The 14,326-nt window shown below is 38.2% G+C and overlaps 1 protein-coding gene across 1 annotated transcript in view; it reads left to right on the forward strand.

The window, feature by feature from the left end:
- HDGFL3 (HDGF like 3) overlaps nucleotides 1-13,507 on the forward strand; it is a 74,927-nt gene extending 61,420 nt beyond the window's left edge. Inside the window, exons 5-6 of the mRNA XM_022554590.3 lie at nucleotides 3,143-3,289; nucleotides 12,413-13,507. Of these exons, the coding sequence (XP_022410298.1) occupies nucleotides 3,143-3,289; nucleotides 12,413-12,418 (153 nt within the window). The 3' untranslated portion in view covers nucleotides 12,419-13,507. The remainder of the gene's footprint in view (nucleotides 1-3,142; nucleotides 3,290-12,412) is intronic.
- Nucleotides 13,508-14,326: the final 819 nt, after the last annotated feature.

A 14,326-nucleotide genomic window follows, 5' to 3' on the forward strand; every position in this document is an offset into this window, starting at 1 on the left:
GGGAGAGACAGGCAAAGGCTAAATAATGGAGACTGGCACGCCATGTTAAGGAGTTTGAATTTTATTCCAGATGTAACAGTAATTTATTGGAGGCGTGACATGATCCTTGATTTACAAATTGAAAGTTGAGGTTTTTCATACAGTAATTCAGAAATACAATTGAAAAAACTATGATATTGTGGAAATTCTTCACCTTTTAAAAACTTAAAGCAGGGTAGATGGATCTTTGAAGATAAAGATGGGTACAAGTTTTGCTGCAATTGGTCTGTCACACAGTTGAATACTTGGACAAATTACTTCCATTTAGACTCTGGTATTTAGTGGCTGGATATACTTAGGAAATTCCTTAAAAACAAGTATCAAGGGTTTCTTAGACTATCAACATTTTATTTTACAGTCTATAAAATCCACCCAACTGGCATACGGGTAAAATTGTATGAATGCATGTTACTTCCTGTACACCTAATGAAAAACATGGTATCTGCCTTAAATGGGGGTAAAGTTTGCAAATGGCAACAAAATAATTAGAATTTTCCCTAACAGACTGTATATTCCATAGGGGTTATTTTTTAAGCTGAATTTCTTTTAACATTTTGGCCTTCATTTAAACACCCAATTGAATTTAATTTAGTTTATGATTGCCTGCTGAGCTTCCGTGTAATGTGTTGCACCACCCTAAATTATCTAAGCCCCTCTAAGGTACCTGAGGTATTTAATAGTGTGGATATGTGGCTTTTAAATGTCATTATTTCATCACTCTTGTGAAAGCCAGAAGTAATAGGGCTCATACCTGGGGTGGATTTATAATTTAAAGTAGTGAAGAGGTAAAGACATACTTTACTTACTAAGGCGTATCGATTTTAAATTAAAGAATCATTTCCTTTGCTTTCCTTCAAGATCACAACTTTCATGATCACTTAAGAACCATGATTTTTAATTTTCAATATCAACCGAGTAACCTAGCACAATAGTTCTCAAACTTTTGCATGCATCAGAATCACCTGGAGGGCTTATTAAAACACTTATTGCTGCGTGTCAGCACCCCCACCATTTTCTATTTTAGTAGGTCTAGGGCAGGGTCCAGTGTGGGGAATTAAATATCCAGTGAGCTGATGTTGCTGATCTGGGAACCACGTTTAGAGAACCACTTACCTCGTATAACCTCACTGCTCTCTTTGGCTTCCCAGATGTTTCCTTTTTGTTGAATATGGTGATTTTTTTTACATCTGTTTCTTGAATAATCTTCCTTTACCACTAAACTTTTGGTTCACAAACTTTTTTGACTGCATCCAAGTTAGGTTGAGGGAGAAGTCCCACTTTCCCTCTACCTCACCTAATTCTGTTTCTTCTGTGGAAAAAAATGTTCATAAGAGCCATAGTATAAGCACATTTGAGGGAGGTTATATATATATCATTTTAGCAGTAAGCGTATGTGTGATTCATATTTGAGCCATAACAGATACTAGAAAATTATAAGCAAAAAATATTTTGCATGCAAGTTATCTACTGTATAAAGTAGGGCTAATCAGAGAGCCTCACAACAAACTAAACTGATGATGATAGTAAACCGTTAGTAATCTTAGTTAAAAACCAAAGATAGCAACAGTTGGACACACAACCAATTCAAAACCATATTGATGAAACTGATGAAGGGTCCTTCCCCAAAATTACAGGAAGTGCGACGATCTGCATAAGCACAGTAAGCGCTTTCTAAGGTTACCAAATATAGCTTGGCAGCCAGATTTCTTAGTGGAATACCGAATGTGACTCATTAGCAAAACATAGTAATGCCCTAATTCTAGTCTATGTATATCAAATTATAAAGCTTAAAAACTCACTTGTAGGATTACTCGTAAGTATCCTTTGTAAGCACTATAAATTTTAGGGAGTTCTGCCTATCATCTGTAAGAACTGCAAGTCAAGGACTATTACTTGAGAATTACTATATAAAGCAACTGCTGCATTTCAATAATTATACTGTATTTACTAGGAGAACAAAAGTATTTGACTTTTTACATCATCATACTTGATCTAAACTTTAACTCCAGGCACTCCATGTTTGGATTATTAAATCCCTGCTTTCCCTCCTTGTAAAAAGTAAAAATGAAGTCATTTTAAACTGACATCTTGGACTTGGTTGGTAGTTTCAGTTAAGTAAGATAGAAGCAATGTAATTCCATATTCTGTCACATAGCTAGAAGATATTTTCTCTTTGAAAGTTGCATTTTAAAATATTGATTGTCTCAGGAAGCTCAGATTTGCTAATTCATTTCTGTAAGACCAAAAGTGACTTGCCTTAATGAGTTTTGCCTTAGCTGTTATTTACCATGTGCTTAAAGATTCATAAAATTTCTCAAAAAGGAAATGTAAGTGAAATGCTACATTTTATTTTCTTAAAGGTACACAGTGGGGCCAGCTTTTGATCATTTTAATGCTGTTCTGCAAAGCAGCTCTGGCTGTGAACTATAATTGTATTTTCATCTTCACCGTAGAGTTCATCTTGGTTTCAAATGCAAGTTGATAAGAAAAAAAGGGCTAGTTTACCAGTGTGGCCTTGAGTTCTTAAATAACTATCCATAATTTAAAAGATTAAAGTTAATTCATATCATATGGTGATAGAAAAGTTTTGTCAAGATCATCCCATGTATACCATTAACCAAACAGCTTCCATAAGTGTTCCAACATGAATATCCATATAGTATCCTAGATAGTTTACCTTGCTTCTCTGGACCTCACATTCTACTGTGAAATAATGGGGAAGGACAAGGAGACCTTTAGGGTGCCTTCTAGCTCTGTAGCCTTCCTAGAATGGTGTCCATCAGCTATATTTATTCATTGACAGTGTTCCAGGTATGTGAATCTCTATTTTCTGCTTTTAATATCACACTGCTGGAAAGAACTAGAAGGTTATCTAGTCCACCTCTACTTCCTTTCCAGCTGGTTAAACTGAGGCCCCATGAGGTGAAATCACTTGTCCAAGGTCACCTAGCTCAGTTGTGGCACACTGCCATGTTGTATTGGTATATCCTGTATCAAGCCACAAAGACTGGATATAGGTCAGCTACTTCTACATTTCTTACTTACATTTGTGCATTTGGGTTTCTACTTTTGACTATACTTTTTAACTTGTCTAAATATTTAGAAATCCTCTAAACAGTCCCGGAAATCTCCAGGAGATGAAGATGACAAGGACTGCAAAGAAGAAGAAAATAAAAGCAGCTCTGAGGGTGGAGATGCCGGCAATGACACAAGAAACACAACTTCAGACTTGCAAAAAACCAGTGAAGGGGTAAGAATATACCTGTGATTTCTCTTATCTTCCTGTTAACTTAGGAGACATTTTGCCTCAGAACAGGTTTCATTATCTCAGCATTAGTAAACGTTGCCTTAGTAAATGGAGAAACATTCTCAGCTTGACATACACATTCACTCACAGCTCCTGAGTAAGTGATCAGATGCTTAGAGTCTGAGAACAAAAGAGAGCTGGGTGGGAATTACACCTATCAGTTTGGAACTCTGACAGGTTTATTCTTTTTTAAACTAACTTCAGCACCTTGAGAGTTTTTTAGAAGTCAGGCATGAAGTATTGAAATTATGAAATGCCACCTCAGAATTTGACAGTTGTATTTCTTATATTATAAAATGAATGGCATGTTCAAAATAGGGTATTTTATACTGCTCCTTCTTTCTTAGAAGCAGTATGTAATTTAATATACCCATGGGGATTTTAAACATTTAAATATTCAAGCTATATGTGAATATTAATGTTTAAAGTAACCAAGGGGAAAACTTGTACACTTTGAATCTTGTTACCTTTTGTTAACCTCTGTTAACTTCAAAGTCACAGGCAAGTCCACCTTCGTAAAAGTTTTAGTGAAGGCAGATTTTGCCCCTGGTCATTTTCCATAGTCTTTATGAAGACTAATTGGACAGCAGCAAATCATTTTAAAACAATACTGATAAAATAAATTATTACTCTTTAGTTAAATTCTGGTTTCAGCTGAGTTCTTGCTTACTCTTGTCATTACTGTTTACCTCTCAACTGTCTCCTCCTGCTTCCAGTTACCCATAATTTTTCCCAAGTTATGATTCTATTTATTCCCTTGTTTCTCTCACCCAGCTCAGTTTACCCCATCCTCTGCCTGTCTTCCTTCCCTTGACCTCTCTCCAATAAATTTCTAGCTGTACTTCCCATGACAGAGGAAGAGGTAGTTTACACCCGTACTACTCAGTGTGTGGTCTGCAGACAGGTAGCATCAACATCACCTGGGGGCTTGTTAGAAATGCAGAATCCAGGCTTAACCCCAGAGCTATCAAATCATAGTCTGCATTTTAACTAAACGCCCAAGTCATTCATATGCACATTAAAGAGAAGCACCAATCTGCACCTTCCTATCACCAGAGTCCAGAATATCATCTCCTGCTTTCTCCAAGGCTACACCCCATCAGTGGTCCCCTTTCTCTCCTATACCTTTACTTTCTTTTCTGCTGGCTCCTTACTCTCTGCCTATAAACAGTATCAGGTCTCCCTTAACCTTAAAGATACCTCCCTTCCACCATGTATCCTACTCTTTTCACCTTTCTCTTTATCTCTAATTTCTTAAAAGAGTTCCTTTTTCTCCCAGCGTCCATCTTCTCACCTACTCATGCCTTAACCCAGGGGTCCCCAACCCCCAGGCCGTGGACCGCTACCTGTCCGTCAGAGGCCTGTTAGGAACTGGGCCACCCAGCAGGAGGTGAGCGGCGGGCGAGCAAGGAAGCTTCATCTGCTGCTCCCCATCGCTCGCGTTACCGCCGGAACCATCTCCCCCCCGCACCATCCCCCCCCCCCGCACCCCAGTCCGTGGAAAAATTGTCTTCCATGAAACACAGTCCCTGGTGCCAAAGAGGTTGGGGACCACTACCTTAACCCTTGGCACTCTTGTTTCTTCTTTGACCGGTTCATGGAAACTGCTCTTGTAAAGGTTCCTAGTGATCCTCTCATTGCCAAATCCAGTGTCTCCTTTAGTCTTTATTTTACTCTGCAGCATTTAATACCATTAGCCACTTTCTCCTCCTGACTTTGCCTCCAGGTCACCAGTCTCTTCTGCTTCCTCTCCCAGTGTCTCCTCAGTCTCCTTCTAGGGCACTTTTCTCTAGGCTGTCTTGGTACACTTCCAGTCTGAAAGCTTCCCCTGTTTCCATCTTATGCACTCATGTGGTTTCAGCTGTTAGGTATTACTGATGACTTCTCACTCTAGCTCTTGCATTGTAGATTCATTTTTCTAATTTAATAAAACCATTTCTACTTTAATAACTTGAAAGCACCTCAGAAGATAGTTGCTACTAGAAGTAACAACAGCAGCAGAGTCAGAGTAGTAGTGGCTAACATTTTTACCATGTGCCACATACTGTGCTAAATGCTGTACATGCATTTGATCCTCATACAAATCCCAGGAGGTAGGTGCAGGTGTTATTTCATTTCGTAGCTGGGGAAACTGAAGCTGAAAGGATTGGGCCAGGGTCGCACAGCTAGTCAGAGCCTGAATTTGAAGCAAGAGCCTGAGATCTTTTTATTTTTAACCTGTTTCTAATAATATAATTTTATACACAAAAGGATATATATATATAATATAAAAATAAAGTAGTAAGCATGGTAATTTAATGAATACCAGAGACCCTACCACTCAGCCAAAACTAGAACATAACAATAACTTGTATCTATATACATGTTCTTCCCCATCCTATCTTCTTCCTAACCAGAGATAACCACTAACGTTGTATTTATTATTTCCTTTCATTTTCAAAATTTTAGCCCATACCTAACATATATGTATATACTTAAATAATAATATAATTTTGCTCATTTTTGAGCTAATGCACATAAAAGAGTTTATTTAGGGTATGTAAACTCACACTGGACATGCTGAGTCATGAGTTTAAGGTTTTTAACTTTACAAGGTAATGCCAAAGTATTTTCCTAAGTTGTTGGATCCATGTATACTCCCACCATCAGTGTATGAGTTCCCTGTGACTAACTGGGCATTGTCAGACTTTAAAATTTTTGCCAATATAGTGGATGTAAATTATAGTCTAAATTTGTGATTCTTTGATCAATAATGAAGTTGAGCCTCTTTTCACATGTTTATTGACCACCTCTGTTTCCTCTTCTGTGCAGTGCTTGATTTTGGTTTTTTGCCCATTTTCCTGTTGGACTTCTTTTCTTACTGACTTGTAGGACTCCTTTACATATTCTGGATTCTCACTGCCATGGGTGGTCATATGCATTGCAGATATCTTCTCTAAGCTGTTAGTGAACAGACTTTCTTAATTTTATTGTAGTCAAATGTATCAAACTTTCCTTGTTATGGTTATTGTTTTTCTGTCTTGTTTAAGAAGTCTTTTCCTATCTCAAAGTCAGAAAGGTATTCTCCTATATTTCCTTTTAAAATTGTAAAGTTTTGTTCTTAACATTTCAGTGTTTAATCCATCTGGAATTGATTTTTGTGTATAGTATGAGATAGGCTCCCACTGCATTTTCCCCATAGCATAACCATTTAACCAGCACCATTTATTAAATAGTCTCTCCTTTCCTGTCTGATCTGCAGTGTCATCTGTCATATAGCCATGGGTCTCTCTCTGGGTTCTCTATTCTGTTCCTTTGGTCAGTACTAAACTCTTAAATTTTAGTAGCTTTATAATGTGTCCTGATATCTTATAGGGCAAGTAACCTAATTTTTTTTTCAAATATTTAATAGACATGGTCCAGGATAGAAGGTCAGAGGGGCTTTTTTTTCTTGATGGGAGAATATACAGCACATATGCTGATGAGAATGATCCAAATATGGAATGATCACAAAATAATAATGTAAGAAAAAATTGCCACAGTAGTGCTCTTCAGAAGGCAAGAAGGCATAAAATCTAGTGCACATCCGGAAGGGCTACCTTACTGCATCCACTGAAGCAGGAGGAAATGCAGAGCGTTTGGGCACAGGGGCAGGTAAATGAGTACTTGGGGTGAGAGCATGCAAAAGTTCTCTTCTGATTACTTTTATCTTCTTAGGAAGCAAGGTCAACATTTGAGAGTGAGAACAGGAAGAAGTGTTGAAAGTTTAAAGAGAGAGGAAAAGGGATAAAATAGTTACTTAGAAGAACAGAAGAGTGATTGGACTTGGGAAATGAAGTTGAATTGCCAGACAGCAGTAAGGGCCCACATGAGGTTAGTGGTCATGAATTTAAAGTGAGAACCGTCAGATGGCTGTGTGTTTTTCTCCAGGCATATTCAATTGTGCAATCATGGAGTGGCAGAGAATTGCACTTAACTAGAATTGGTGCTTGCCCAGAGAATAAAGGAGGTTCAAGACAAGGGAGTTGAGGGTGTATGCAAGGAAGGGATTAATTATAATGATGGACCCATGGAATCCAAAATATGTTCAGAGGGAAATAAGGATGTGAGGAAGGAGACAGGATCAAACAGATTTTGCATATCCAAGAATTCTTGGAGTTGGAGTACTGGATAAAGGGAGCGAGCTGGAAAGATAGGTGGTGATAGAATAGGAAGATGTTTAGATCAAACTGCGGAAGGGTGGCAGTAGGTGCTGATGGCAGTGCAGGTGAGTTTGGTATTTTGAGTGGGACAGTTTTTCATTGTGTGAGCACTGTTCACATCGCAGGACATTTAGTACCCATGGCCCCTGCCCGTTAAATGCCACAGGACCTCCAAGTTCTTATAATAACCTAAAATGTTCCCATAATTCCCCCCAAAAGAACAGTGACTTAAAACAGTATTTGCAAATACTCTCAATGGTTGAGAAACACTTGTCTACGAAATAGCCATGGAAATGAGTGACTGAGGTAAGGTGGAAGACGAGATCTTTGGAGAAGAGGAAGTCTAGGAACTTAAGAGGCCAGAGTGTTGGAAAGACGATCTCTCTGCATGTCGACATCCAGCAGTTATTATGCTATTGAATGACAGTGGGCCAGAGCTAAAGTCTTCAAGGAGAAAAGGGGAGTGACCCAGGGTGTCTGGAGGTGACAGCAGTAGGGAGGGGTGGTGGTTCACAATATTGAGACTAAAAGCTAGAAGGATTATTCTTCCTGGGGATGGAAGCACACGGGGGAGGAAGAAGAGCTTAGAAATAGTCACTAAGATCAAGGACACCTTCCCCACCTCGGGGGCCTGTAGTATAAGAGCTGTGGCAAAGGAAATAGTTACCATCTGGGGGTTGCAGGAAAAGAAGCAGCACTATCTTCAGGGGAAACCAGGTTTCAGTTAGAACAAGTTGATGAGTAAAATAGATCATGAATTTAGGAAATTTGCTGATGGCTATGATTTCCATGGGGCCCAGTGGAAGAGATTAAGGAATCTGGGTTGGGGGCGCTGGGAGCATTTAAGAGATGAGGTTATAAACAAACATGTATAAAGTGACTGAGGATGAGAGTCCAGGAAGTGATAGATGCTCTGGAGCCCATCTTGTGGCAACCGAAGTAAGCAAGAATAAAGGGCGTAAGGAAAAAGGATTATTGATGGCTCAAGGCAGATAGTGGTGTTGAAGTTATGAATATTGATAAAGAAAGGAAAGAAGAGGTTCTTACAAGGAACCCACAGACTTCTGAGACCCTCTTTATTTCCAGAGGCTCTCTGCCTTCATCCTCACCCCTGCTAGTGGAAGCATGAGGCAGAAAGGGGTAGGCTCCAGAACACTTAGAGCTCCCCTTCCTGATTCATGTGGCTATAAAGTGGAGGGGAGTAATCTTTGTGGCCAGGAAGCCATGCAGATAATATACCTGCTCTATTGTCTCTTGCCATGTAACAAATTATTCCAAAACTCAGTGGCCTAAAATAGCATTTTCTATGAGTCAGGAATCCAAGTAGATGTAACTTGTTGATACCTCTATCTTGATCTCTCCAAAGCTGCAGTTAAAAGTATTAGCAGGGGCTCAAATCATTTTGAGGCTCATCTGGGGGGTGCGGAGGGGTGGTCCTCTTCCAAGTTCACTCAGGAAGTTGTTGGCAGGATTTGGTTACACACAGCTTACTGGGCTGAGGGCTTCAGTTCTTCATTAAAGACCTCCCTTGGTTGCTTGCCACATGAGTCTCTCCATAAGGCAACTCCAACATGGCAGCTGGCTTCATTAGCAAGAGAGAGAAGGCTAGCAACACAGAAGTCCGTCTTTTGTTATCCCATCACTTTTGCCTCATTCTGTTTATTAGAAGCAAGTCACAAGGTCCAGCCCACACTCAAAGGGAGGGTATTACACAAGGGTATGAATACCAGGAGGCAGCCATCATTGAGATCCATGTCAGAAAGCTGCCCATCCCTGAACCAACCACTGATAACAAGGGGATTAGAACTGGCTCAGACCAGTCAGGTTCTCCCCATCCCTGGAGCTGGAGTCAAGTCCCCAAATCACAAGGCTATCACATAATTGTGGGGAGGAGCAGAGGATAGAATAAATGTTGGGAGGACAGCCAGAGAGTTCACTGTAACCACTGACCAATATTCATACCTTTATTCTTCTGACTCTGGAACTATTGTTCTTCCTGCCATATAGTGCTGCCTCCTTATGTCTTGCCATTGCCCTCTAGATCAAGCCCAGACTCCTTATTTCAGCATATAATGGCCTTCACACTCCAACCCCAATTTATCTTTTCAGCCTCATTTCTCACCGTTCACTCTCATTTATTCTAAGCCAGTGGTTCATCAAGCTGGCTCAGGACCCCTTTGATACTCTTAAAAGTTATTGAGGGCCCCAAAGAGTTTTTGATATAGCTATTGATATTTACTTAATTAGAAATAAAAACAAAATTTTGAGATACTAATTTCCTTTAAAATAATAAACCTATTACTTAGTATAAATAACACATTTTTGTGAAAAGTGCATTTTCCCCAAAATTTTTTGAGAAAAATGGCACGGTTTTACGTTTTTAAAAATCTCTTTAATGTCTGCTTTAATAGAAGACATCAGGCAGGATTCTCATATCTGCTTCTGGATTCAGTCTGTTGTGATGTTATTCTGGTTGAAGTATAGGAAGAAAATGTGGTCTTACATAGACATGTAGTTGAGAAGTGGAGTTATGCGTATTTTAATAGTCTTTTCATATCATTATGTGTATTCTCTGATATTACACCAATTCTGTAAGTAGTAATTTCTCAGAGGTTAGTTGCACTGTGGAATCTGAACCCTTTGTATTGTTTGGTTAAAATCCATTGGACTGTCTGGCACTTTGAATAGCTTTCACACATTTGGAAAATCTTTGTTCCCTGAGTTATTCAAGTTTTCCAAATATTTCATTATGAAATCTTTTTAGTCACATTTTAAATATCACTGCCTGTCTTGTCAGAAGAATCTACGTTTTGGGAAGCTGTTGGTTATGGAGGATTTAAGTTTTCTAGAATTCTAATTTTCACTTAAAAGCTCAGATTTTATCATTGGCGACAAATACTGCCATTTTCCTTGAAATAACAGGCTTATTTCATTTATTTTTGACAAAGTGCCAAATGCCCAAGTCTGAATAACCATAGTTTATCTGTCATCATTTTTTGCAGTAAAACTGGTGCTCCATAAAATGATCCTATGGAAAAAAAAAAAAATGATCCTATGACTTCACCTGCCTCATAACTTCTGCTTACTATGTTCTGGGTGTCCTTCAGCTTCACTGCCACCCTCCAGCCTTTCCAATGTGCCTCATATTCAAATGACTCAAGAGAGAATCTGATTGGATTAGCCAGCCATTATCCAGTATAGAAGTGGTGTGGCGCTGAGCATGGCAACCAGCGTGTTAAGGAACAAATTCTGGCTGCTTACGTGGAGGAGACTTCTAGTCTAGCAAATACTCAGAACAGTGTGTCCAGGACATTCACCATTATGAATTAACAAGATATATTTTCACAGACAGGCGCACAGAGTGTGATTATGGTATGAGAAGTTAAAAAAATTAGATTTATAATTTGCTTTTATAAGTACTCATTTGATAGCACCTTGTTTAAAGACCCCGCCCCCCAAAAAGCATGTCCTTAAAGTTATAGTCACATTTTGCTACCACTTGCACTTTGTTTGGAGCACTAATAATATTCTGAGGCTGCCATCAGACCATCTGTTCCAAATATACTCTTCAACATGGATTGAGTAGTTGTTACTATGAATTTTCTACCAATGTAAACATAGAAGGTATTGCCTTTCACATTAATATTAATAAAAAGACATTGTTACAAAGAATTTTCTTTGGTTGATTAACAATTTTTCATTGTTTTAATGGGTGTCTTCCTCCTTCACAAGGGAGGAAAATCCTCTAAAGTCTGTGAGTATAATCTTATTTCTAGTGTTTTTCTTTGTTAGGAGTCACGAGGCACTGAATCTTGCAAGTTCACAGATTTTAAATGTAATTTTTATTTAAGATTAGCTTTCTCATTTTGGTAGGAACAAAGAAGGCTAAGAAATGTACTTCTGCCATCTTGAGTGGATGGTAGGTTTAGTAACTTTTCCTATTTGAAGGTTCTGGAATTATTTGTATATTGTATTCTGTACGGTACAGGATAGATTTTGGCTGCATAAGTGAAAACATACCCATATACCCATGAGTGAGCACATGTATGCTTACAAACAAGTTCATTCACTCAGTGAAGTAAAGAGCTGAAGCAGGCTGTTTTTAGAAAAAATATTGGGGGCCTGAGTTCCCTCTTTCATTCATCTCATGAGAACATTACTAAGGGGTTTAATGTATTTGGGATAATGATGAAGAAAACAAAAATAGCATCCCTGTGGGGAAATGTAACCTGATAAAATTTAAAGTGGGACCAAAATTGAAACATAATTCTTTTAGGAAACGGAAATATTTTATCTTTGTCACATGGATGTAATCTAAATTTTAACAGAAATCTAGGCTTCCGTTCTTTTTGTACATCTTGATTTTATTAACTTTTGTATTCTTTGAGCCATATGTCACAAGCAATTAAGTTGTAAATATTATACAGAATAATCTGCATACTCTTCAAATACTTTTTTTTGCGGTACGCGGGCCCCTCACTGTTGTGGCCTCTCCCGTTGCGGAGCACAGGCTCCGGACGCGCAGGCTCAGCGGCCATGGCTCACAGGCCCAGCCGCTCCGCGGCATGTGGGATCCTCCCGGACCGGGGCACAAACCCGTGTCCCCTGCATCAGCAGGCGGACTCTCAACCACTGCGCCACCGGGGAAGCCCCCCCTTTTTTTTTTTTCTTAATGGAACACTAAAAATGCCCTAGTCGTTCCTTTAGCTTTTTGCACTAATAGGTATAAAGCAGAGCCTCAGGGGCTGTTCTTGCTAAGTATTGTTAATGCTGCAGTGCAGGTTGGAATCTCAGAAAACCCAGTTATATACTATAAAGGTGTGGATAGCTTTTATTCTTAATATCCAAAATCATCTAAAGGCTTGTTTTCTTTCTTTTTTTTCAGACCTAACTACCATAATGAATGCTGCATATTAAGAAAACCACAAGAAGGTTATATGTTTGGTTGTCTAATATTCTTGGATTTGATATGAACCAACACATAGTCCTTGTTGTCATTGACAGAACCCCAGTTTGTATGTACATTATTCACATTCCTCTCTGTTGTGTTTGGGGGAAAAAAGACATTTGAGCCTTTTTTAAGGTTATTGATTTAATTTCATGTTATTTGGTTGCATGAAGTTGCCCTTAACCACTAAGGATTATCCAGATTTTTGCACAAGCTTATACAAGTCTAGGATCCTTTATCAAGGCAGTTATGTTCATCAGTCTCCTGCCTTTACTCCACCATCACCAAACACTCAGTTAAATATAAATTAGCATTTTTTAAAATGACCACTCAACATAATGCTTAAGGGATTTCCTCTCTGTGACAGAACCCAGGAACCAATTCCTAGATACACCATGTTGGCATATTGAAGATAAACTTAAAATTGTTCTTCAGTTTTGAGGCCATGTGTAAAGTTTAATCATATTGTAAAATATCTATTCCGTATTAGAAATAGCTAGTTGACAGCTTATACTTCTCAAAACTCATGTTGTTAACGTACACAAACTCAGTTTCTATATGTGAAGTTAGTGAGTCTTTTGTGTTACTCCAAAATAAAGGCAATGATTTATTTTTTCCCAATCTCAATACAATTTGAGCTAATCACTCAAGCTGGATTCTTTACATTTTAAAGCTGGAATCAGCAGTAGCCCTATGGGAAGTAAGACAAAGCATTGACTTTTAAATATAGACTTTTAAAATGATCTGTTGTTTTCTTTTGGAACTAGAATTAGAATAGTTAATACTCATCCACAAACCATTATTATGTGTACATTATTGTTGCAATTGTGATAATAGAAAATTTTATTTATTTTTATGCCAGCTTATATTGTGAGAACACATTTAGTCAGTTTGGGTTTTATCAGTCCTGTTATGCTTGTCCTTGGAACATCTTTCGCGTATTCGAGGTTTGTAGTTGAAAAGTTTACTGTAAAAAAAAAATCAAAAACAAAAAAGTGTATTGTTTTTACAGAATAAATTTATTGGAATGTGTACTGGGAGTAAGGTTTGAGGTTGTAAACAACTAAGTTAGTGTAATTTGGCTTCATATATGTAATGTGAGGTATTAATGTAATTCATATATTAAAGCAAAAATTGTTAACAGCAAGTTGACAATAGAATCAAGTGCAGGTGAGGGTTTTCTTTTTTTTTTTAACACTCTATGGGTTTTAGGGTTTTTTTAAACAGTGTGGGGAGGGAGAGGAACTGGCTACATGATTGCTTGCACGTCTAAGATACTTACCAGTTCAGTGGACCCTAAATTCACACACTTGACATTATCCATGCATTGATTTGGACCCCATTTTCTTTTGGTTTTCTTATTTTGGTGAAGAGCTTGTAAATAACATGAAGGAAAAACATGAGTGGCCCTAAAAGCTTAGGGCCATTGATGATGATGATGGTAGTGGTGGTGGTGGTGGTGATGATGGCAGCTGAGGGCATGAAAGCGCCACTTACCACTCCCGGGCTCTGAGGCGGCGGCTGGATTTTTGGTTTGTTTCTCTTACTTAGCAAATATTGATTTTCCTCTGTTTATACTCACTCACATTTCCAAATATGAAAAGTTCATTAAAAGACAGTAGGAATGCCAGTCCACTTCTTTTTCCTTAAAAGGTGCTTTTTAATTTTGAATATTTTAATTTAAAAGTAATGAAATTTAATTAATTCATGAAAAGTCCTCTTCATTGCTCACACTACAACATGAGAATGTAGATGACATTTTGAACTGGAAATATAGCTGACAGATTTTTAAAACAAAAGGCGTAAAGACTACAGAACTTTTTCTGAAAAAAATATACAAAATGTTTCAAA

Source organism: Delphinapterus leucas, chromosome 2 (assembly GCF_059928025.1).
Source record: "Delphinapterus leucas isolate spDelLeu-1000000601 "Yukka" chromosome 2, BTC_Dleu_Yukka2, whole genome shotgun sequence".
In the NCBI taxonomy this organism is placed as follows: domain Eukaryota; kingdom Metazoa; phylum Chordata; class Mammalia; order Artiodactyla; family Monodontidae; genus Delphinapterus; species Delphinapterus leucas.